At 41.9% G+C, this 24019-nt stretch overlaps 2 protein-coding genes across 4 annotated transcripts; both read left to right on the forward strand.

The window, feature by feature from the left end:
* The first annotated feature begins 5808 nt into the window (after nucleotides 1-5808).
* LOC143527422 (aerolysin-like protein) lies at nucleotides 5809-7032 on the forward strand. Its single transcript, XM_077022633.1, has one exon. The coding sequence runs from the start codon at nucleotides 5824-5826 to the stop codon at nucleotides 6760-6762; it is 939 nt and encodes a 312-aa protein (XP_076878748.1). The 5' UTR covers nucleotides 5809-5823; the 3' UTR covers nucleotides 6763-7032.
* A 3421-nt stretch (nucleotides 7033-10453) lies between these two features.
* Nucleotides 10454-19124, forward strand: LOC143520446 (uncharacterized). Of its 3 annotated transcripts, none has more exons than XR_013132565.1 (5): nucleotides 10454-10698; nucleotides 10991-11004; nucleotides 11558-12031; nucleotides 14762-15040; nucleotides 15213-19124. XR_013132565.1 is itself a non-coding variant. In XM_077013568.1 (5 exons), the coding sequence occupies exons 3-5, from the start codon at nucleotides 11936-11938 to the stop codon at nucleotides 15481-15483; spliced, it is 660 nt and encodes a 219-aa protein (XP_076869683.1). In that variant the 5' UTR covers nucleotides 10454-10698; nucleotides 10876-11004; nucleotides 11558-11935; the 3' UTR covers nucleotides 15484-19124. The 3 variants fall into 3 exon arrangements, 2 of the variants coding, with proteins under 2 accessions (XP_076869683.1, XP_076869682.1); XM_077013568.1 differs by having other exon boundaries at nucleotides 10876-11004; nucleotides 14762-15054; XM_077013567.1 differs by having other exon boundaries at nucleotides 10876-11004.
* Nucleotides 19125-24019: the final 4895 nt, after the last annotated feature.

The raw sequence follows: 24019 nt of genomic DNA on the forward strand, positions 1-24019 counted from the left end.
CCTTCTAAGTAGGGATGGGGAGATTCATCGATTCACATCGGTGATTCGGCACACATGTCTGCGATTCGCCTGCACCGGTAGATTCAACGTGCATCGGGTTTAATTTGCAGGCGAATTTACGGTGCATCTCCTCTAGCCTTTTTGCATCTGCAAATATCAAGGTTAAATCGGATGTTTTGATTTCCAGTATCTATTCCTTATTCTAACGTATTTACAGAGGCAACATACTTTTTATTTTTATTGATTTCTTTTTTTTCGAGGCAACATAAATGCACCATCGTGTCCTCAGGTACTGACGCAAACACGCAGACGTACACAACAAAAATGGAGGGAAACAAGAGCATTAGCAACGACAAATATATTTAATGCACCAAAAAAGACACACAAATAAAACGTGTGGCAATATTTCGGGTTTTTTAAGCGAGGTGGTCAACTTGACAAGAGGCGCGCAATCTGCAAACAATGCCGTGGGGCTATCAAATACGTTAGTAGCACAACGAACCTGGTGACACACATGAAAAGACGGCACGGTGTGGACATCTCTGCGGCCGCTACCCCCTCGTAAGTCTAGCAAAAAGTAGTGTTGCAGATCATATTTTTCACTATGTTAATACAGTGCTTTTAAAAACTGTTCATCTTATGTTTTAAACATTTTGTATAAATATAGATGGAGAAAATAACTGAATAATTCACTTGAATAAATTACTGCTCTGTCTGAATATACTGAATTATGCATTTTTTTATATTATGTATTGGTTTTGCTCCATTGAAAACAACCAGGGGTGAGTTTCCCGAAACATTCTTAATGCTAAGTACTTCTTAACCTCATACGTTTCATACGGGGTTACGAAGTACTTAGCGCTACGAACGTTTCGGGAAACCCACCCCAGATGCATATGTAGCTGAGATAAATTATTTTGTTGTTAAAATGTTAAAAATGTTAAAATGAACTTCACAAAGATCCCCATTTTCTTTCAGTTACTGTATGTTATTTTTGTTTAATTACATTTTCTGATCATCTTTGGTTCCCTTTGAACCTGTTGCAGTTGGGGCATTAAATGGTGTTGCAATCTGCGTGAGCACATGTAATCGGGGTTTTCCACATGTGCATCAGAAGCATAGTGGATGCTGTACGGGTAAGACCCATTATTCGCTATCACTGGCATTAGCAATGCTAAACGTTTTATTGGATGGCATGTAACTTTCTAGCACTAAATGCCGATAAAACAGAATGGATAATAGTTGGGTCTAGGGCTGCGAGAGACAAGATACATAATGCAGCATTGAATCTACATTCTTTTACTATAACCCCCAGCGCAGAGGTAAAGAACTTGGGCGTCACAATAGACCCAGATCTCTCGTTCGATACACATATTAATAATATAACTAGGGTAGCGTTCTTTCACTTGCGCAACATTGCCAAAATTAGAAACATATTAAATATTAGTGATGCAGAAAAACTAATCCATGCATTCATATCCTCTCGTTTAGATTATTGCAACAGTCTCCTAGCTGGATGTTCTGGTAAATCGATAAACAAACTCCAGCTGGTTCAGAACGCAGCAGCACGAGTTTTAACAAAAACTAAAAAGTTTGATCACATTAGTCCCGTACTATCGTCATTACACTGGCTGCCAATTAGATTCCGTATTGACTATAAAATACTTTTATTAACATATAAAACGCTGCATGGCTTAGCTCCAGACTATCTTAGTGAACTTATTGAACAATATAACCCAGCGCGTTCACTTCGCTCGCAGGACGCAGGGTTATTAACTGTTCCTAGGATCAAAAAGATCACAGCAGGTGGAAGAGCCTTTTCTTTTAAAGCTCCACAATTGTGGAATAATCTTCCTGCCTCTATTCGGGACTCAGACACAGTCTCAATGTTTAAAACTCGATTAAAGACTCATCTGTTTAGTTTGGCCTTTGATTAATCTGTTACATATTTACTACATCTCGTATCTTTTCTCCGAGGTTCACCTGGAGAGTAACATTGCAGTCGGAGCCTACAATACCAGCATCGCTGCTCCGACACGGAATGAAAGCCTGGCGTTCATCAACAGACATTTACAGTGACAATATCATAACCCAGAACTTTCATTTTTACCTTTACTTAGTCTGATTGTGTGATTTGTGTGTGACTTGTGTATTTGTCTGTATTTTGTGTAATCTGTGTGTTAACGGGCCGCCCAATGGAGGATGGGTTCCCTTTTGAGTCTTGGTTCTCCCGAGGTTTCTTCCTATTCCCCACTATCTTAGGGAGTTTTTCCTCGCCACTGTCGCCCTTGGCTTGCTCATTAGGGTTCTGGACCCGTAGTATTGTTAACCTTTTAAATCCTGTAAGGCGCTTTGTGACAACATGTGTTGTGAAAAGCGCTATACAAATAAACTTTGATTGATTGATTGATTGATAATAATATCTTTGATATAAACTCGAGGAGATATTAGAACACTAAACAATGTCGAAATGTATGAGTGAAATTTGGCGATGTATAATAATGCATTTGTATATTTTTTCGCGATTGCAGTACAGAGTGGAAGAGAAAAAAAAACGCTGATTGCCGTGTGCCCATTTTGCCCCTTTCTGTATTTTTACAGGTATGTTGTATTGATTAACTGAAACGCAGAGACTTGTACACTATACGGTCACAGGCCAAACTTTATTCATATTTTATTTGAATACATTTTTTGTTGTTGCTCTTTTAACATGGGTAGCATGGGTAGTTCTTAATGTGTATTTTTTGAACCATGTAACGTGCGAAGCATATGCGTGTTATGTGCGTGAGAAGCATAGTGGATGCTGTACGGTACAGAGTGGAAGAGAAAAAAAACCGCTGATTGCCGTGTGCCCATTTTGCCCCATGCTGTATTTTTACAGAATAAATCCATAGTTGTCTACACCTGGCTCGTGTTTGCCTGCTCCTTGGATCATCGCTATACTGAGTCTGCTACACATACATCCATTAAATTGTTAGAGAGTAAAGTAGAATTGTGCTATTGAGTTAAGAAAACTGATGGGTTAGGCCAATACATCCTCAAACCTCAACTAACTGTATCGAATGATCACTTATCAAACTGAATCCTCATAGAACAAGTCATATCGTTATCAAATCATATTGAATCGCATCATATCGTGAACAGGAGTGATTTGTATCGCATCGTATCGACAAGCGGTTTCAGAGTATTGCAGTTATATCGTTTCGGTGACAGTGTATCGAGATGTGTATCGAATCTACCTTAGTGGTGAAGTTAAACATCCTTACTTCTAAGATGTTCAAGCAGTCCTTTGACACTATCGGTCCCTGTCTTTTGACATTTATTAATAGCTATCTAAGTTCAGGTTTTGTCCCATCCGTCTTTAAGCATGCTGTGGTCAGGCCACTCCTTAAAGAACAGGTCTAGATCCTACAGTTATTTCTAACTTCAGGCCAATTTCTCATCTGTCATTCCTATCTAAAGTGCTGGAAAGGGTTGTTTTTATTCAGTTGCAATCTTTTCTATAATCTCATAACTTGTTTGAAAAATTCCAGTCTGGTTTTAGATCTCGTAATAGTGTAGAATCTGCACTACTTAAAGTACAAAATTATGTTATTTTGTCCCTTGATGCCAAAAACCAGTTCTGGTGGTCATGCTAGACCTCTCAGCAGCTTTTGACATTGTGGACCATCAGATTCTAATTACTCATCTGACTCGGCATACCTGCCTTCAGGGAGTTGTCCTTAAGTGGTTTAAGTCCTATCTAACAGACAGAACTTTCTCTGTAATTATAGGTGATCTGACTCTTTTGACCTCTAGTGTGCCGCTGGGATCCATTCTGGGGCCTGTACTTTTTCACTTTACATGCAGCCACTAGGACCTACCATTGCATATCATAATCTGTCTTTCCATTTGTATGCAGATGATTTACAAATCTATCTGCCTGTTGCTGCAAAATCTGCACTCAGTCTTAATTTTGTTATCAGCTGCTTAAATGACATTAAGCTTTGGCTGTCTCGAAATTTCTTCCATTTGAACAACGACAAGACTGAATGGATTTTGTTTGACACTATCATAAATCCATGTAACAATTCTTTCAGTTCAAGTTTTTCGCTCCCCTGCCTTAACCAGGTGGTAAAAAAATCCAGGAGTGAAGCTTGACAGTAATTTAAAACTTAATAAACAGATTGATTCAGTTGTAAAAACAAGCTTCTTTCAGCTCCGTCTGCTCTCTAAAGTAAAGCCGTTCCTCAGCCGTACTGATTTGGAGAAAGCCATGCATGCATTTGTGAGCTCTAGACTTGATTATTGTAACTATTGTAATTATTGTGATTAATCAGTCTTCCATCTCTCGTTTACAGCTTGTTCAAAACTCTGCTGCTCATTTATTGACCAGCACACGTAAATCTGAGCACATTACACCTGTTCTTTCATCTTTACACTGGCTCCCGGTTCAGTTTAGAATACAGTTTAAACTGCTGCTCTTTGTCTTTAAAGCTTTGAATGATCTTGCACCATCATACATCACAGAACTTGTACAAATACATCAGCCCAGCAGAGCCTTATGGTCAGCTGGCCAATATCTGCTCAAAGTGTCTAAATCCAGATGCAAGCACAAGGGGGGGGGGGGGGGGGGGGGGATCATTCCTTTTCTGTTGCTCGTCCAATGGCCTGGAATTGTCTTCCCTTAGAGTTCTGTTCCATCTCTGACCTGGTTTTCTTTAAAGCCAAACTTAAGACTTACTTATTCAAAAAGGCCTTTGACATATAATTCTTGACACTTTACATTACTTCTACTCTTATTTTTGATATTGTTTTACTTGTTTTGTTTGATTAAGCATTTAATGTATGACATTGCAAATTACTACTTTTACTTTACATGGTTTTATGATATTGTTTTATTTGTTTTGTTTTGTTAAGCACTTTGGTCAATGTAAGGCATTGTTGCAAGGTGCTACATTAATACATTTTGATTTGATTTTGAGTTGATTTGGAACAAATAATAATAATCTTTATTTGTATAGCACCTTTCATACATACATACAACTCAAAGTGCTTTACAGAATAAATAAAAAAGAAACATTAAAAGGAAGCAATGATAAGACAAAAAGAAAATGTTAAAAGAAATTAAAGATACAAATTAAAACTAGGTGTGTGAACAGAACCAAATGGTTCTAGAGGACTCTGAAAAATAAATAAGTTCAGAAAGTTCAAAACTTTTTTTGTAATTTGCTAATTTGCAATGATAATTTTTTATATAAAGATAACATTTTAGTTATATAAAGACATTTATCTTATCAATTAATAATACACATAATAATAAACCTAGTTAAGCACAGCTAGTTAAGATAAACAATAAAGAAATAAACAAAGAAAATTCAGTGTATTTCCTAAACAAGTCATCAAGAGTCTGATCGTTTTTCATTGACTCTGAAAACAGCGTTACTGAAGTCTTTGAACATTTATCTTGCATTTTATCTGACTTTTCAGACATTACCTGTATTAGACATCACTGAACATGTCCCACTCACCAAGCACATTTCTTCAGAAGCCCCACCCACTTTGTGAGACCCACCCACTCTATCTGCTGTTTAAAAGACCATGCAGTGTACTTTTTTTCCAGCCTCTATTCACAACTTTCCTGTAAGTATGTCTACTGTTCTTAAAGGAGTGGAGCATTTCATTTTAAAATGTGTAGTGTTTTACAGATAAACCAGTCATTATTGCTAATGATACTACTGCTTCTATTGTCGTGTATTTATAGATAATGTGTACTGAGGCCAAAAGACATATTGTACATTTATTGTCTTTGGGTTTTTTTAGGTTTGTATTAAGAGCAAGACCATGTCATACCTGGCCGACCTCCACGTTATCGGTGGGAACGGAGGTAATGCATTTACCTTCGATGGTACTGGCAGTGGATCCACCCTGACAAAGCTGTGGGTGTGGGCCGGAGGGTGGCAGATCAAAGCCATTCAGGTGTGGCTTTCTAATGGGCAGAACAAACAGTTTGGAAATCCTGATGGGAAATTTCACGAATTTACATTTGAAGACGGAGAGCATTTTGCTTCCCTGTCACTGTGGGGAAATGGAGCTGGATCACGTCTGGGTGGTATCAAGTTCAAGACCAACCGCTCCCGAGAGTTTTCTGCATATATGACAGAATGGGGCCTGAAAACAGAATATCCAATTGATGTTGGTTCTGGAATCTGCATGGGAGTCACAGGGCGATCAGGTTCAGACATTGACTGCTTAGGCTTCATGTTCATTAACACCATCAAGTCTACTGTGTTAACTGATGTGAATTATACCACACTACATGATGTGATACCCAAGGTGGCTGTTGAGGAACTCAAATCCATGACTTATACCAACAATACTAGTCAGATGCAAGAGTACAAAATAGAATCCTCAAAAAAACTCACCAAAAAATCATTCTGGTCTGTGACAAATAAGATTGAATTCAACTTCCACTGTGAAGTGAAGGCAGGCATTCCTGAGGTTGGTGAAGTAAGTGGTAAGTACAGTTTTACAGTGGGAGTTGAAAGCACTTCTGGTTTAGAGAAGTCTGAAGAGAAAACAGAGCTGTTCTCTTTCCCTGTCAAAGTTCCCCCAGGGAAAAAAGTAACTGTACAAATCACGATTGGCCGGGTCACTGTTGATCTACCTTACAAAGGCACAGTGCAGATTACCTGCTTCAACGACAGTGTTTTGCAGTTTCCGGTCAGTGGGACCTACAAGGGGGTCACTTACACTGATGCAAAAACAGTTATTAAGGAGTGAGTGAATCAGCAAAACACTTGTCTGGTTCTTTCTGTTATCCTTATAAGGGCTTTGTGAGCATTGCTTGCACACACAAAAATTATATTTGTCAGAGGTTCTTTATATAAAGATGCATCATGGTGGTGGGGTAATGAAACATTTACTGGCCTGAGATAACAAATTTTAATCCAAACGCTAAAACCACATAATTGTTTTTCTTTTAATGCTGGTGTTTGTGATATTTCAATGTTTTTTTTACTGTTACTTTCTATCAATAAAACATCTTTGGCATTATGCGTGACACATTTTGACACCAAAGTTTCTAAATCTCATTTGGTGGTTGAGAGTTGTGTAGGATTAGTTGACAGGGACTTATTAGTCAGTACCAAAACCTGCAGCAGGAACCCATGTGTCCTTTACTGCAGACAGTATGAGCTGTATGAGTTGTGTGAAATCAGGTGATTAGTCTTGTATACCAAACGTTTTAAAGAGGTCATCTTTACTTTCTGTAGTCCACGAGTCAAGGGAACTAAATTGAATTACTAAATGATCAGGAGGTATAAGGTCAGTGCAACACTGAGAACATAATACAAACACAGAGACCTGAGAATAAGTCTGGGCATTAAAGTGACACAAATCAATCCAGCCAGGCTGTCACGCCTCGGTTGGAAAACGCTGAGGTGAGACAACATGTCAAAGTGTTTGGGGATATAAATCAGAATATTAAACAGTTTCTCAATAATAGAAATGGGGCATCAAAAACTAGCTGTGCAGATCCTCTGTGAAGTAAAGAAATGGTGGATATGAGATACATACCCAACAGGTGAACTTCTTGTGTAGAAACCCAGGTGAAATCCTGTATAAACCTGTCATAAGCATGGACTCACACTAGAGACCAGTCTTTGCTCATAGGGTGGCAATATGCAACCAGCACAATGCTCGAGGCACATAAAATGCTCCACTGTGCTACATCTGCGCTAGCAGACACTGAAGCAAATACATACATATCACACATACCACGAAAACCCTTTTCTGACCTGCCTCACAGCTAGGGTTAACTGCTGCACCTCCATCCATGACTCTGTCAAACTGATTACGTTTGCGGACGACACCACCCTCATTGGACTCATCTCAGACGGTGATGAGTCTGCCTACAGGATGGAGGTGGACGGGCTGATGACCTGGTGCAGCAACAGCAACTTGGTGCTCAATGCCCAGAAGACAGTGGAGATGATTGTGGACTTCAGGAAAGCCACAAGCCCCCTGTCCCCCCTTATCCTCACTGACACCCCCATCTCCACTTACCTTACCGAATATGTGTGTATGTGTAGTGGGTATGAGGGAGATGTATGTATGTGCGTGTATGTGTGGTGTATATGTGTGTATGTGCTATGTGTTAGAGAGAGATGTATGCATGTGTGAACTTTCAATTCTACCTTTTACCTAGTCTGATTGTGTGAATTATGTGTGACTTGTGTATTTGTGTGTTAACGGGCCGCCCAATGGAGGATGGGTTCCCTTTTGAGTCTTGGTTCTCCCGAGGTTTCTTCCTATTCCCCACCATCATAGGGAGTTTTTCCTCGCCACTGTCGCCTTTGGCTTGCTCATTAGGGTTCTGGACCCATAGTATTGTTCATCTTGTAAACCCTGTAAAGCTGCTTTGCGACAACTTGAGTTGTTAAAAGCGCTATACAAATAAACTTTGATTTGATTTGATTTGATGTGTGTGTGTGTCTGTGGTGTATATGTGTGTATGTGGAGTGTGTTAGAGAGAGATGTATGTATGTGTATGTCTGTGTGGTGTATATGTGTGTATGTGTAGTGGGTATGAGAGAGATGTATATATGTGTGTGTCTGTGTGGTGTATATATGTGTGTATGTGTAGTGGGTATGAGTGAGATGTATGTGTGTGTGTCTGTGTGGTGTATATGTGTGTATGTGGAGTGTGTTAGAAAGAGATGTATGTGTGTGTGTGTCTGTGTGGTGTATATATGTCTGACTGTGTGTAGTGGGTATGAGTGAGATGTATGTGTGTTTGTCTGTGTGGTGTATATGTGGAGTGTGTTAGAGAGAGATGTATGTGTGTGTGTTTGTCTGTGTGGTGTATATGTGTGTATGTGCAGTGTGTTAAAGAGAGATGTATGTATGTGTGTGTCTGTGTGGTCATTACAGAGAAGTGGTTCTATTTGTATGGGAAACCCCAGCGAATCCATTCGGATCAAGGCCAGAATTTCGAGGGCGACTTAATGAAGGCTTTGTGTACGATGTATGGGGTTGAGAAGAGCCGCACTACCCCCTATCACCCCGAACACCAACTAGTGTTTGCATACAACACGCCAGTACATCAATCAACCGGCCGCACTCCGTATGAGCTTATGTTTGGTCGAAAGCCTCAATTGCCCATTGATTCACGGTTGGGAAAGGTGGAGGATGAGTTACTGGAAGGTTCGGTCGGGGACTGGGTGACAGAGCAGCAGGAATTTCTTCAGTTTGCTTATGCCAGTGCAGAACGCCACCTGAAAGCAGAAGCCGCTCAGCGGGCCCATCGGCACCAAAAGACAACAGTTCCTATACTCCCAGCTGGTACCATGGTCTACAGAAGAAATCATGTGCAAGGGCGAAACAAAATTCAGGACGTTTGGGACAGTACTAGGTACCAGGTGGTGAAGTGCCTAGATGAGGATGGCCGAGTATACACTATACGCCCGGTAGAAGGTCAAGGTCCAGACAGAAACCTTCATAGAACAGAACTGCGAGTAGTTCCGGGGCAAGTAGTGGTTGATTCCCCAGTGAGCAGGGATGAAGAGAGGAGGTCCCTTGAAGGTGAACAAGTAGAGCTGAGTCAGAACACAACCGAGGAGGAGGAAGAATCCAGTTGCTGGCTAGTGGAGTGGGATCCTGGCCCAGTCCACACGACGCCGGAGATTTTTAAAAACGGAGGTTTTTGTCTCCGTTGTAAAAAATATCTCCGTCCACACGATCAGCGTTTTCAAAAATATCTACGTCCACACGGCTGCGTATCAGCTGCGTATCCATGCTGAACAAGCTGAGCGAATGTAAACAAAAAAAGACATGCGCAGACTCACTATGTGACGACAGCGTTTTCCTAAACATGCGTTTTCCCCATCCACACGAATACGCCGACACCGGAGTTTTCAAAAGTCTCCACCTTGGAAGCCGTTTTCAAAAACCTCCGTTTTCAGTGACCGAAAACGTCGTTTTCGTGTGGACAGGAGCCTGAAACGGAGACAAAAACCTCCGTTTTTAAAAATCTCCGGCGTCGTGTGGACGGGGCCTTAGATCCCCAACCTCAAGAGTCAGATTTGTTGTGTGCACTCCAGCCAGTCGGGGCAGTGCTAAGACGAACAACACGGACGACAGCAGGCAAACATCCAAACCCTTATAATCTTCCCTGTCCAGTAGCCGGCCCAAGTGAGTTAGTGGGGGCTGCAGCTCAACCGGTGCTTAACACAGTGCAATGTTTTTTTAGGCCATGGTAAGAGCTGTCGGCAGGTCACCGGGACAGTGACATTTCAAAGTGGGGTTGGATGTAGCAGGCTGGCCTAAATACGAGGGAGGTACTTTTAATGTGAAGTCTGTCTCCGGGGGCGGCCATTTTTTAGGTGAGAGACTTTTAGTATGAAAGACGAGCTTGAGGGTGGCCATTTCTAAAGGGGTATATTAGTCTTGCAACAGGTGGTTAAAGGATCGTTTGGTCTCCACCGGTCGCGTGCAGCTCTCCATTCTGGTTAAAGGCTGATAGTTAAGAGATTTCTCTGTTCTTGCACATTTTAAGGTTGGTTAGCAAAAACAGAAAGTAGAGGGCGGATTGTGGAAACTGCAGTTTTAATGTTTGAATGAGGATCATCCCTCGAGTGGATAGTGGCCCACATTTGATTTGGATGTCGGGGGAAGCATGAATGGACCAGTTTATTACCGGTAGCCATTAACAAGCAGGTATTTGCATTTACATTTACGGCATTTAGCAGACGTATGTGGGTATGAGATTGTTAATGTTGTGTATTACAGCTCCAGCCAGGTTTGCAAACACAGCAACTGTCTGTGTTTTTAATTGTTTGTGATATTTCTTTTCAAAATTAATTGATAATTATTAATTAAAATAACATTATCTAGTTCTGTACCTGAGTAACCCCGTAACACAAATGAATCGCCCCCACAAAATCAATGGTATGATCCGTATGAGCATGTACATCAAGAAGTGACATCACTCAAGTCTTTTGGACAACAGGACATCAAAGACAGGCAAGTGGCTTCCTTCTTTTATTAAATTTTGGTAATTTATCTTGTGATATTGTGGTCGCCAAACTCAGTGACTCAACACAGTCACATAAAAAAAAGATCGAAAACTATTATAAAATTTTTTTTTTTTTTTTTTCAAAATTATATGCTAATTCTAAATCTCATGCATGCCTTGTTATCTCTGGTATACAGTATAACAGGTGACGATGACAATTGCGACGACATCTCACTCAAGTGAACCGAAACACTCAAACGCCTAACGTTAGTCTGACTTACTTAATATACTACTAATCAAACGCATCAATTGTGTTAAATATTGAAATTACATCTGGTGACTTGACTAGGACTTGAAGTTTAAGACTTGGGACTTGACTCGAGACTTGATTGTATTGACTTGGGACTTGACTCGAGACTTGATTGTGAAGACTTGACTTACTTGTTACTTGCAACTTAGTGACTTGTTTGCATGTCTGTTAATTACTAGAGCCAACAGGTCATGACTGAAGTGCCTTTGAGCAAGGCACATAACCCTTAACTTCACTGTATTGTTTTGTAGGCAACATCTGGTGGCACAGAAGAGGAACAGAAAATAAAGAAACAAGTTCAAGAGGAAAATAGAAGAACTCAAGGAAAAAGTTGAAAAAGAAAGAAAAATGAAGGAAAAATACAAAAAAAGGTGGCAACGTTTAAGGAAACATTCTGATTCACCATGGTCAAAAATAAATCTAATAACTGCAAATTGCCATGTTAACCCCAAAAGGAGGAGATGGGTAAAAAGAAAGAGGGAGAAAAGGCAACTGTCAATCTGGAGAGCACAGAAGAATACCTCATGGAGCTCTTCCACAGATTTAAACAGCATCACTAACATTTAAGCAGCAGTATACCTTCTGTTGTGAACTGAAGAAGAACATGTCAAGGGAAGAGGCTTTGATACATGTTGACTTTTCAGAAAATTACAGCTGTAAATACAGCTGCCAAGTTCAGGCGGTCCACCTTGGGCCTTCACATCAACAGGCCTCCCTTCATACAGGTGTGTTGTGTGTTGGCAGTGTCGTGGAAATTTTCTAATAAATGGATGAGGACTCAGACGTGGTTAAATGATTAATTTATTACAAAAATATAAATATATATAAATAGGACAAAGACAGATACAAGACAGACACAAGACAGACACAGACATGAGAGTCTCATTCAAGCATGACAACTCTGAAGGCAGGGGGGCGCTCCCCCTGCTTATATACAACCTTAAACACAATTCAGCAGTTCTAACAGCAGGTTATCTTTAGCACAGCATGTTCCAAAACATAAGCGTCCAGCAGGCTACTTTGTCTCACATGTGTGTATCTCCTAATATGGACTTCCCTAGAGTTAGCGGAAGCAACTGATGTATCAGTTCAACACAGAGAAAGCTAAATGACCCAAGACTAGTAGCCTAGTGACTACCAGTTAACAGAGTGCTCTTACCCTCAGCACTCTCCCTGACCTGGGTCACATATAGCACACATGCATAATATGAACGAAACATGGTTACACTGAATCACACTACTTCATTATTGTAGTCCTTCTGCTTAGTCAGAATGGACATGTCCAAAATCATAAAGTTCATAATGATCTCTTATAATAACTAAACATGATCTAATCAATGATAATTAGTCAATAATCAATAATTTCTCTCACACTTCCCCCCTTTGATTCTGTGTAATCATTAAAAAGGAGAGAATAAATCATTAATTTCATCATAGAATATCAACTTAAAACAGGCCCTGGAGTCAGTTAAGCTGCTCAGGGCCATCGGGCACAACCCAGCCAGTCGCCAGGTCGTCCCAGACGTCTTCCTTAAACAGATGTCCCAAGGAGTTTGCTATCTCAGGCTCCTTTAAGTCGTCATGCAAGGCCATCTGAAAATGCTGACGCATAAGGCCAGTAAGCCACGACGAACAGCAAGACAAAATACAAGGCAGCAAACAACAACAACTAAATGATTATTACAATTGGTAAAATCATAGTCAGCATCCAATGTCCCCATGGGCCTAGCCATGAAGTGATCCACCCAAACCAGGTTCTTGAACCTCGGCCTTCATGTGATCAATTAAATCTTAAATATTAAATCTAATATTATCATAGTAATCTGGAATGCTGAAACAACATGAAACATTTATTTTCTTACACACATCTCCTTCCTGTTATGAGGAGGAGGTATAAAGCTATTCTGGACCTATACTTGTCTAATTTCTTTCACTTCTTGTTTAATAGGTCCAGGGCAGTCTCAGTACGAGAAGCCAAAGTCAGAACTTGCCATGCAAGTCCATTGATCTCATTCATTGTTGCTACAGTTCCTCCGCCGAGGAACAGTGACCATCCCACAGCAACCGCTGGGGTAGTCCAGGGGTCTGCCAGTGTGTAACCTTTAAACTTTCCAGGGATCCCCTCTAGTGAGGCCTCCCGTGGGACATGATTTGGTATGCTATAAATTGACACTGGGGGGGTTAGGAAAACTGGATTACAACACCCTCTCCAGGCAAACTGAAATCTGACCCCTGTTGCATGATCTCTCAGGTAGAGCAGAGTAGGTTTTCTCTCTGCATGCCCACATCGTCGCCCCATCTGTTACTGGGTTCACAAAGCCATGACAGGAGGTGAAACTCCATTTTGCAGAGGAGTTATTTAGTCTAATGGTGCATGTTGATCCGTCTCTGGCCGTTGCTACGAGATCAACCTGGCACTTGGTGTGCTCTATCCAAAGATGGCCTTCAAGGCCTCCTCTGAGCATAGACACCACTCTCCCTCAACAGGGGCGGTGTCAAATGTCATGTTGCGAATGCCGGCTCGTGACACCTCGTCATTTGAGTCGCAGTCGTTTATTTCCTATGATCCATACTTGCAACATCATCACCTACCCAATCAGGAACCTTACCACTGTGAATGATAGCGTGAGACATGTTGTAGAATTGACCTGTTAACCTATCAATCTCGCATATGGGTCTGTTAATTAACATTGTAGCCATTTCATAAGTGATTGGTGTTGGTGTTCACGGCATGTGGAAAGGATGGCAAACCAGACAGGGCTGGTTTGGTTTCACTGCAGTAGCAGTGACATTGGACGTTACACATGCTGTCTTTCCCTCACACCTCTCCTCCGGTGTGGGGGAGATGACAGTTGCCCCTCCTGTTGAGAAAAGCATCATGTAAAAAACAACAGCATAACATTCATTCTGGCGGCTGCTCTGGAGCTCTTTTGCAGTGGGTGTGGTGTGTCCACGTGGCTCGGCCGCTGGTCTTCACAGCTGTGTTGGTTGTTAGCAGAACGTGGATCTCTGATCAGCACCCAGTCTCCCGGCTGGAACTCGTGCAATGGATTCTCTGACACCTCTGACAGCTTTGACCTGCTCAGACAAAACAGAGACAAACTTGTGCAGGATAACATATTAATGGCTCAACGTGTGTGTGAGTGTGAGTGTGAGTGTGTGTGTGACAATCATCACTCCTGTTTCCTGTTTGGACACTCCTGTTTCCTGTTTTCACCGGCGCACGCTCGCACGCAAACGCGGATTCACGTATCACATTAGCATAGCTTAGCTATAGCCTAATACACTTACATTAAACACTACAATTATAAATCAGTATAATACACTTACCGACATCTGATTATTTTATCTCGTTTCTGTTTTCTCGTCTCTTTTTTCTCCCTCTGTTTTCTCCCCCTGTTTCTTTCTTTCTCCCTCTGTTTTGTCTCCCCTGTTTTTTCATGGCTACCGCGGAGGAACGGGCTCTCGTCAAGCTCGGCTCGGAGCTGGACAAGCTGGGTCGGCAGATCCAGCGTCTTCTGGAGAAGCAAGCGGAGCTCACCCAGGAGAAGACCAGGCTCGAGGCCACCCGCGACGCTGCCTACTCGGCCGTCTCCACTCCCTCGTCACGGCGGCTCAGCGCGACCGCCATCTTGACCCGGGCACCAGGCTGGGAGCGCCAGCGAGGACGCGGAAGGCAGCCGGCGTCGTCACCCCTACCTCAGCCGGACTTCTCCTCTGCGAATCCGTTCGAGGTGCTCAGCTCCAGGTCCTCCGCCTCGCCCTCACCCCTGCGTCCGACACCACCAGCGCCGGCACTGAAGAAGAATAAGGGCGGTATCCTTGTTATCGGCGACTCGATAACACGACACGTGAAGATTCACCTGCCAGGCGCTAAAAGAACCCCCACTGTGTCATGTTTTCCAGGCGCTCGTGTCCTGGACGTGGCCAGGCGGCTTCCCTCGGCGCTGAAGCAGCGAGACGACTTCGGCACCGTCGTCCTTCACGTGGGGGCTGTCGACACCTTCGCCCGGCGCAGCGAGATCCTGAAGGAGCACTACCGCTCGCTTCTGGACACCGCGCGGAAGAAGACGTCGGCCAGGCTTGTTGTCTCCGGTCCGCTTCCAACGTTCCGGCGAGGGTGCGAGTCATACAGTCGTCTTTTCTGTCTCCACAGCTGGCTCCGGGACACCTGTAGCAGCGCCGGCGTGGACTACGTCGACAACTGGGAGAGTTTCCGAGAGCGTCCATCACTCTACCGCCGAGATGGACTTCACCCCAGTCGCCTAGGCTCGGCAGTCCTCTCCAGGAACATCGAGGACGTGCTACGCCAGGCCTGACCAGCCACAACAAACCACGCAAATCAGCTAAGTAGAACTTACTTCCCTAACTACCAAACCATTGAGACTGTGTCTGTTAGCCGTGGCAGGTATAAAAATAACAGGGCGATATGTTTTAAAAATCTAATTAAAATTAAATTAAATAATCAACATGAAGTGAGCAGCAATATTAATCTAAGGCTAGGACTTTTAAACATTAGATCACTTGCATCAAAAGCTGTGATAGTAAACGAAATAATCTCAGATAACAGACTAAATGCACTCTGTTTAACAGAAACATGGGCTAGAGTAGGCGAATATGTAAGTTTTAATGAAGCAGCTCCTCCTGGATACAGGTATGTTCATCAGCCCCGTATCACAGGGCGTGGAGGTGGAGTAGCCACAATATATGACACAGACATAGGTTTTACTGTAAAACCAACCACCTCTATTAACTCATTCGAGGCTTTGATAGGTGAAATAGGCAATAATCGTATAGGCAATAAAACAAAGCTTAAATTAGTGACCATCTATCGACCGCCGGGTCCCTACTCAGAATTTCTTCAGGAATTTGCTGAGTTTCTTTCGGAACTAGTCTTAACCATCGAGAGATTTGTAATTGTGGGTGATTTCAACATTCATTATGAAAATGAATCGGACCCACTGAAAATTGCGTTCGACTCCATACTAGATTCAGTAGGTATAGCCCAAAATGTGACAGGGCCTACCCACCGCTGTAAACACACCTTAGACTTAATACTTACTTACGGATTAAACATAGAACATCTGGCAGTCATCCCCCAAAATGACGCCATTTCAGATCATTTCTTACTAATATATGAAATGACTTTATACAATGTACATCAGATGCGCCATACAAAAACCACGCGCACTATTAAATCCGACACTGCAGCAACATTTATAAACTTACTGCCAGAGCTACCGAACACTATGCCACTGCAGCCCAATGAATTGGAACAGGCAACACAACAGTTTTATTCCACACTCAGCAATACCTTAGACAGTGTAGCTCCAATTAAAACAAAATTAATTAGGGAGAAAAAGCTATCACCATGGTATGACGAACACACTCGTCTTCTAAAACAGGCAGCTCGAGCAGCGGAGCGAAAATGGAAATCCACCTCACTAGAAGTGTTTAGAATCACATGGAAAGACGCCATAGTCAAATATAAACATGCCCTAATAAAAGCTAGAGCCACATACTATTCGACACTAATAGAAAACAACAAGAATAACCCTAGATTTCTCTTCGCGACGGTATCTAAACTAACAAGAAATATCAACGACACTAGTTCTAACACAGCACTTACACACACTAGCGATGAATTTTTAAACTTTTTCAATAATAAAATAGATAATATCCGACTACAGAGTCATAATACATCGCAGCCTAACCTCCAATCCAACCCCAGTAGTTCAGCTATTAGTAACTATGCATCCAAAAATATTACTGAGCTAAATATCTTCAATCCTATATCGCAAAAAGAGCTCACAACATTGATTAATTCGTCTAAGCCTACATCATGTATATTTGACCCAGTTCCAACCCGTCTATTTAAAGACCTACTCCCAGCCACTGCAGGGCCCTTACTTAATATGATTAACTCCTCCCTTAACCTAGGTTACATGCCCAAACAATTAAAATGCGCCGTAATTAGACCCTTGATTAAAAAACAGAATCTCGATCCGCAGATTTTAGCCAACTATAGACCCATTTCTAATCTCCCATTTATCTCTAAAATTTTAGAAAAAGCAGTTTCCAATCAGTTAAACCACTATCTCCAATCAAATAGTATCCATGAAAAGTTCCAATCAGGATTTAGACCAAACCACAGCACTGAAACAGCTTTACTCAGGGTAGTGAATGATCTACTAATATCGGCCGATAATGGGCTCATCTCGTTCCTTATACTGTTGGATCTTAGTGCAGCTTTTGATACTGTAGACCACAACATTTTGCTGGATAGACTAGAAAACACAGTAGGTATTAAAGGAGTCGCACTCTCCTGGTTTAGATCATATTTAACTGACCGCTTCCAATGTGTAAGTGTTAATAATAAAACCTCTAAATCTGTGCAGGTTAAATATGGTGTCCCACAAGGGACAGTCCTAGGACCACTTCTATTCACACTGTACATGTTACCCTTAGGCGAAATTATGCATAAGCATGACATCAGTTTCCATTCCTACGCAGACGACACTCAGCTATATTTATCGGCAAAACCCGATGATTTAGGCGCAAACAGTAAGATTGAGAAATGTGTAGAAGAGATAAAACATTGGATGGCATGTAACTTTCTAGCACTAAATGCCGATAAAACAGAATTGATAATAGTTGGGTCTAGGGCTGCGAGAGACAAGATACATAATGCAGCATTGAATCTACATTCTTTTACTATAACCCCCAGCGCAGAGGTAAAGAACTTGGGCGTCACAATAGACCCAGATCTCTCGTTCGATACACATATTAATAATATAACTAGGGTAGCGTTCTTTCACTTGCGCAACATTGCCAAAATTAGAAACATATTAAATATTAGTGATGCAGAAAAACTAATCCATGCATTCATATCCTCTCGTTTAGATTATTGCAACAGTCTCCTAGCTGGATGTTCTGGTAAATCGATAAACAAACTCCAGCTGGTTCAGAACGCAGCAGCACGAGTTTTAACAAAAACTAAAAAGTTTGATCACATTAGTCCCGTACTATCGTCATTACACTGGCTGCCAATTAGATTCCGTATTGACTATAAAATACTTTTATTAACATATAAAACGCTGCATGGCTTAGCTCCAGACTATCTTAGTGAACTTATTGAACAATATAACCCAGCGCGTTCACTTCGCTCGCAGGACGCAGGGTTATTAACTGTTCCTAGGATCAAAAAGATCACAGCAGGTGGAAGAGCCTTTTCTTTTAAAGCTCCACAATTGTGGAATAATCTTCCTGCCTCTATTCGGGACTCAAACACAGTCTCAATGTTTAAAACTCGATTAAAGACTCATCTGTTTAGTTTGGCCTTTGATTAATCTGTTACATATTTACTACATCTCGTATCTTTTCTCCGAGGTTCACCTGGAGAGTAACATTGCAGTCGGAGCCTACAATACCAGCATCGCTGCTCCGACACGGAATGAAAGCCTGGCGTTCATCAACAGACATTTACAGTGACAATATCATAACCCAGAACTTTCATTTTTACCTTTACTTAGTCTGATTGTGTGATTTGTGTGTGACTTGTGTATTTGTCTGTATTTTGTGTAATCTGTGTGTTAACGGGCCGCCCAATGGAGGATGGGTTCCCTTTTGAGTCTTGGTTCTCCCGAGGTTTCTTCCTATTCCCCACTATCTTAGGGAGTTTTTCCTCGCCACTGTCGCCCTTGGCTTGCTCATTAGGGTTCTGGACCCGTAGTATTGTTAACCTTTTAAATCCTGTAAGGCGCTTTGTGACAACATGTGTTGTGAAAAGCGCTATACAAATAAACTTTGATTGATTGATTGATTGTGTGTGTGTGTGTGTGTGTGTGTGTGTGTGTGTGTGTGTCCCATTCCGGCGGCACTACTCCCATGTTTGGAGGCCTTCCAAACACAATCTCAAAGGCTGATAAGCCTGTGCGAGCTTGGGGCCTAGTGTGGCTCTGCTACAAAACCAGAGGCAGACATTTCAATCCTGTTTCCTGAGTTAATTTAGAAAGCCCCCCCTTAATTGTGCCATTGGCTCTCTGCACCGCTCCTGGGTAACCCCCATCGTGGGATTATTTCCCTTAGTAGCATCTTTGCCACCGTATCTGAATTCTGCTTTGTGGTGGGGAAGGCCTCCGTCCATTTGCTAGACATACATACACACAAGCCTGTATTTCAGCAGGTGTTAGTTCAACAAGATCTATTTGCCAGTGTTGAAAGGGTTCGGTCGGCGGCAGGTGTCCGGCGGGTGCATGTTTAGGTCTGTTATCCCCCTGTGGTGGGATACCAGACATCGTGTATAAAAATTTTGGGTGAGTGTGGTTATTCTTAGTGCATGCTAGTGCATGCCACTAACCCCCCTTTGCTCATTGTGACTCCTACCATGAGCAATTTCAATCAGTCCTCTCATGTAGGCCGTAGGGACACACGTCTTACCTGTCTCCGTGTGTTTCCAGACTCCCCCCATTGTTTTGCACCCCCCCCCTTTTGCCCATCTCTGTTCGTCTTACATTGTGGCTTGTGTTTGTATTTGTTTGTTTGTTAAGGGTGTGTCTTCTCTGTTACTGTGATCCGTTAGCATCATTTGTGTGTTTGGAGCCTGCAAAACTGTGTGTTGGGCTGTGGAGTCTGTGAAGGCATTGCCTTTTGCTACTGTGTCGCCTGTTCTGGTGTGTGCAGCACATTTGATGATTGCAGTTGTGAGATTAGTTGGTGCTTTATCTTTGACCTTGAGCTGGTAAGGAATGGTGAGCTCAGCTGCTTGGGCAGAATAATGTGGCAGGAGTAATATTGCAATAAATATCAAAAGTTAAACACCTTTCTGATCTACTCATTTAAACTGACTATGAAAACTGCTTTTTCAAAAAATCCTTATTCATTGGCATAAAACTTTTTTTTTATTGTAATGCAAATAGTTACTTTCCCTGGTAATGAGTTACTTTTATTATAGAGTAATTCAGTTACTAACTCAGTTACTATTTTGACCAAGTAGTAACTATAACTAATTACTTTTTTTAAAGTAACTTTCCCAACACTGGCAAGGACACATTATAGCAAACTGTCCAGCTCTTAAGAAAAAAAAGCACGTTCAGCTAAAGAGCTACATTGCATGATTATAAAAGTCCCTTCTTCCAGTGCTGACACTGTATTTTAGTCCTTTTTATTTGATGGTACAGTTTCACTATGTGAGTCTGATCCAGCAACCAAAACCATCACAGGTCTGCGTGATACTGGCGCTGGAGTGTCCCTGATGTTGGATACATTATTGCCCTTGTCAGAGGACACATATAGTGGCCAAGACGTCTTAGTTCAAGGCATTGAATTAGGAGTTTGAAGGCTTCTGTTACACAACATTTAACTCCACATGGATGGTATTGCTGGCATGATACGTGTAGCTGTTGGTTCTGCCTTACCGGTGAGTGGCGTTTTGTTCATTCTCGGGAATGATATTGCGAGTGGCAGTATATTTCCTTTGCCCATAGTGGTTGATCGCCCTTCAGAGAGCGTATCTAGTTCCATGGCAAGTGATTCTCCTGCAGTTTATCCTGCTTGTGTTTTAACTCGTGCCCAGGCACGTAAGGCCGGGTCCACAGTAGTGTTGTCAAAAAAATCGATATATCAATACGTATCGATACTGAACATTCTGAAACGGTACAATACTCGTTTCCCTTAAGTATCAATTCTTTTTACATAAAATGCGCATTCGTTTGACCCACCCAAGCTGCCGTAATGCACAGGACCGTTTGTAATGCTAATATGGCAGCTAAAGCAAATGCAGTGCTGTTGGATTCGAAGCAGATACAGATGGAAAACCGAAAGACATGAACAAGCCCGTTTGCAAGCGGTGCTTTTGGAACATTTCAACGAAGGGCGCTAAAGCCTGGTTGAGTGACCATAGCGCTCGACTCCACGCGCACCTCGCGCGAACCTCCGCAAGCGGTGGAGGCTTTATACTTTCCGCTTTGCAGTGTTGTCCAAAACTATATGTGGTAGTATAAAAAAACACCCCTCAAAACAGGTGAATGAACATTTACCTGACGAATTTTAATGCTGCTTTGTGTTTCAGTGTGTTTCAGGTTTGAAAAGTGCTGCAATTTAGGCTAAAGTACTTGAAAATGTTGAAATTGTAACTACTTCGTTTCACAACAAATATCTGTCTGACTGAACAGTTTTCTTGTTAACAAATACGAGCCTCTTGTAATTCCAGGATGAAACATGAGAGAACGTGAAGACGTTAAGATTGGGCGTTTTGAAAATAAACAACCATTAAATAATGTGATTAAAAGCGCAATATTTTGAATCATTTTGAGTATATGTATAAATATTTAACTTAATTAAGTTTAACGTGCTGGGAAATATTGGTACAAGCGCTTGAATTGAACCCTGCAAACATGACTTTGTTCATTGCGCTGAGGCGCGGCGTGCGCGAAGTTACAAAATTCGAGAGGTGCACGACCTCGCGTGCGCCGCGCTTCAGCGCGATGAACAAAGTCATGTTTGCAGGGTTCATACACCTTGTGGAATTCAAACACTTGTATGTCACTTTCAAGGTCCATTTCAATATTTCCCAGCACGAGCAAAGACACTTTGTCAGACGTTCAAAAGACGTCCACTGAAAAGCCAGAATGAACGTTTTAGCGACGTCTTTTTTAAACGTCTATTACTGCCGTTCAGTTGCAGTTTTTGCACGTCCTGACATCCAATAAAGGTCCTAGTCAGACGTTCAGATAGAAAACTCGTCATAGACGTTCATGTTAAGTTAAAAGGTTAAGGTCCTAGTCACACTGTCAGATTTTGAACCAGTTTTGAACGTCCACCAGACATGCAAAAATGGGTCTGGACTGACCGACGTGATACAGACTTGATTTTAACGTCTTTCTGACGTCGCATGTTTGTTGGAATAAGTTAAATATTTATACATATACTCGAAATTATTCGCTTTTTTATCACATTATTTAATGGTTGTTTATTTTCAAAATGCCCAGTCGTAACGTCTTCACGTTCTCTCATGTTTCATCCTGGAATTACAAGATGCTCGTATTTGTTAACACAAAAGAACTGTTCAGTCACACAGATATTTGTTGTGAAATGAAGTTACAATTTCAAGCATTTTCAAACACAAAGCAACATTCATTTGTTTGTTTCTAAAAAAATAAAAAGGCTTTAAAACGGAAATTAGCACTGTATCTGACTTTGGTATCGAAAATGGTATCGAATTTCAATATTTTTTTAAGTATCGTATCGAAGTTGTAATTCTTAGTATCGTGACAAGCCTAGTCCACAGTGTCATTGGCTGATACTTTTATATGTGCTTCCCCTGTCTCCCAACCTGTTGACTTGGACAATCTTGGTCTGTCTCCTCCGTCCCCTATAGCAGATGTGAATAGAGATGCCTTAGTGGCCGCACAGAAGTTGTACAAAACCCTCTTGCAATACTTCAACCTTGTAGAAAAAAAGTCCAGCACCCCAAAACAGCAACAATGTTACTTCATACGAGATGGGGTATTGATAAGAACTTGGTCTCCGTCTAATGCTACTGATGGGTGGGATTCTATACATCAAATGAATAAATGAATGAATGTTCAACTTATATAGCGCCTTTCTAGATACTCAAGGTCGCTTTACAATTATTAACACAAGTACAACTCTTACACTACCATTCACACACCGGCGAGAAGCGGCAGCCAATTGCGCACAGCGTACTCTCTACTGGGATCCACAGCCCCCTGGGGGATCAAATAGTTGTTCCCACATATTTTCGGTCACACGTGTTGCATTTAGCCCATGAACATCCACTGTCTGGTCACTTAGGTATTCGTAAAACTGTTAAGCCAGTCATAATTGGTCTGCCCTGTGCTCGCCTTCCAAGCTCCTTAGCCTTACAAACCACAGATTGTAGCGCACCTTCCTACAGAAGCTCAGACTGATGTTCCCGCTCGCACGTCTGTGCTGCAACATGACATACTCATAGATTCTCCTGCCCCTATTAGACAGCACCCATACAGTGTAAATCCACACAAACGCTCCCTGTTGAGAAAAGAGACTGACTCTTTTAGAACATGGTTTGGCTGTCCCTAGTATTAGTCCGTGGTGTTCCCCATGTCTGTTGGTGCCCAAGCCCGATGGTACATTTCGATTGTGCACAGACTACCGTAAGGTTAATGCTGTCACCGTCCCGGACTCTTATCCAATGCCCAGGATGGAGGACTGTATAGACCACATAGGTTCTGCTCGTTTTGTCTCTAAACTTGATTTATTGAAGGGGTATTTGCAAGTCCCGTTGACAACTCGTGCTTCAGACATCTCTGCCTTTGCTACGCCTGACCAATTTTTACAGTATACAGTCATGCCTTTTGGTCTTAGAAACGCCCCGTCCACGTTTCAACGATTAATGACCATGGTTTTAGGTGACGTGCAAAACTGTGTAAACAGTAAACAGATAAGTCTTTAGTCGGGATTTAATCATTGAGACTGTGTCTGAGTCCCAAATAGAGGCAGGAAGATTATTCCACAATTGTGGAGCTTTATAAGAAAAGGCTCTTCCACCTGCTGTGATCTTTTTGATCCTAGGAACAGTTAATAACCCTGCGTCCTGCGAGCGAATTGAATGTGCTGGGTTGTAATGTTCAATAAGTTCACTAAGATATTCTGGAGCTAAGCCATGCAGTGTTTTATATGTTAATAAAAGTATTTTATAATCAATACGGAAT

Source organism: Brachyhypopomus gauderio, chromosome 1 (assembly GCF_052324685.1).
Source record: "Brachyhypopomus gauderio isolate BG-103 chromosome 1, BGAUD_0.2, whole genome shotgun sequence".
NCBI lineage: Eukaryota > Metazoa > Chordata > Actinopteri > Gymnotiformes > Hypopomidae > Brachyhypopomus > Brachyhypopomus gauderio.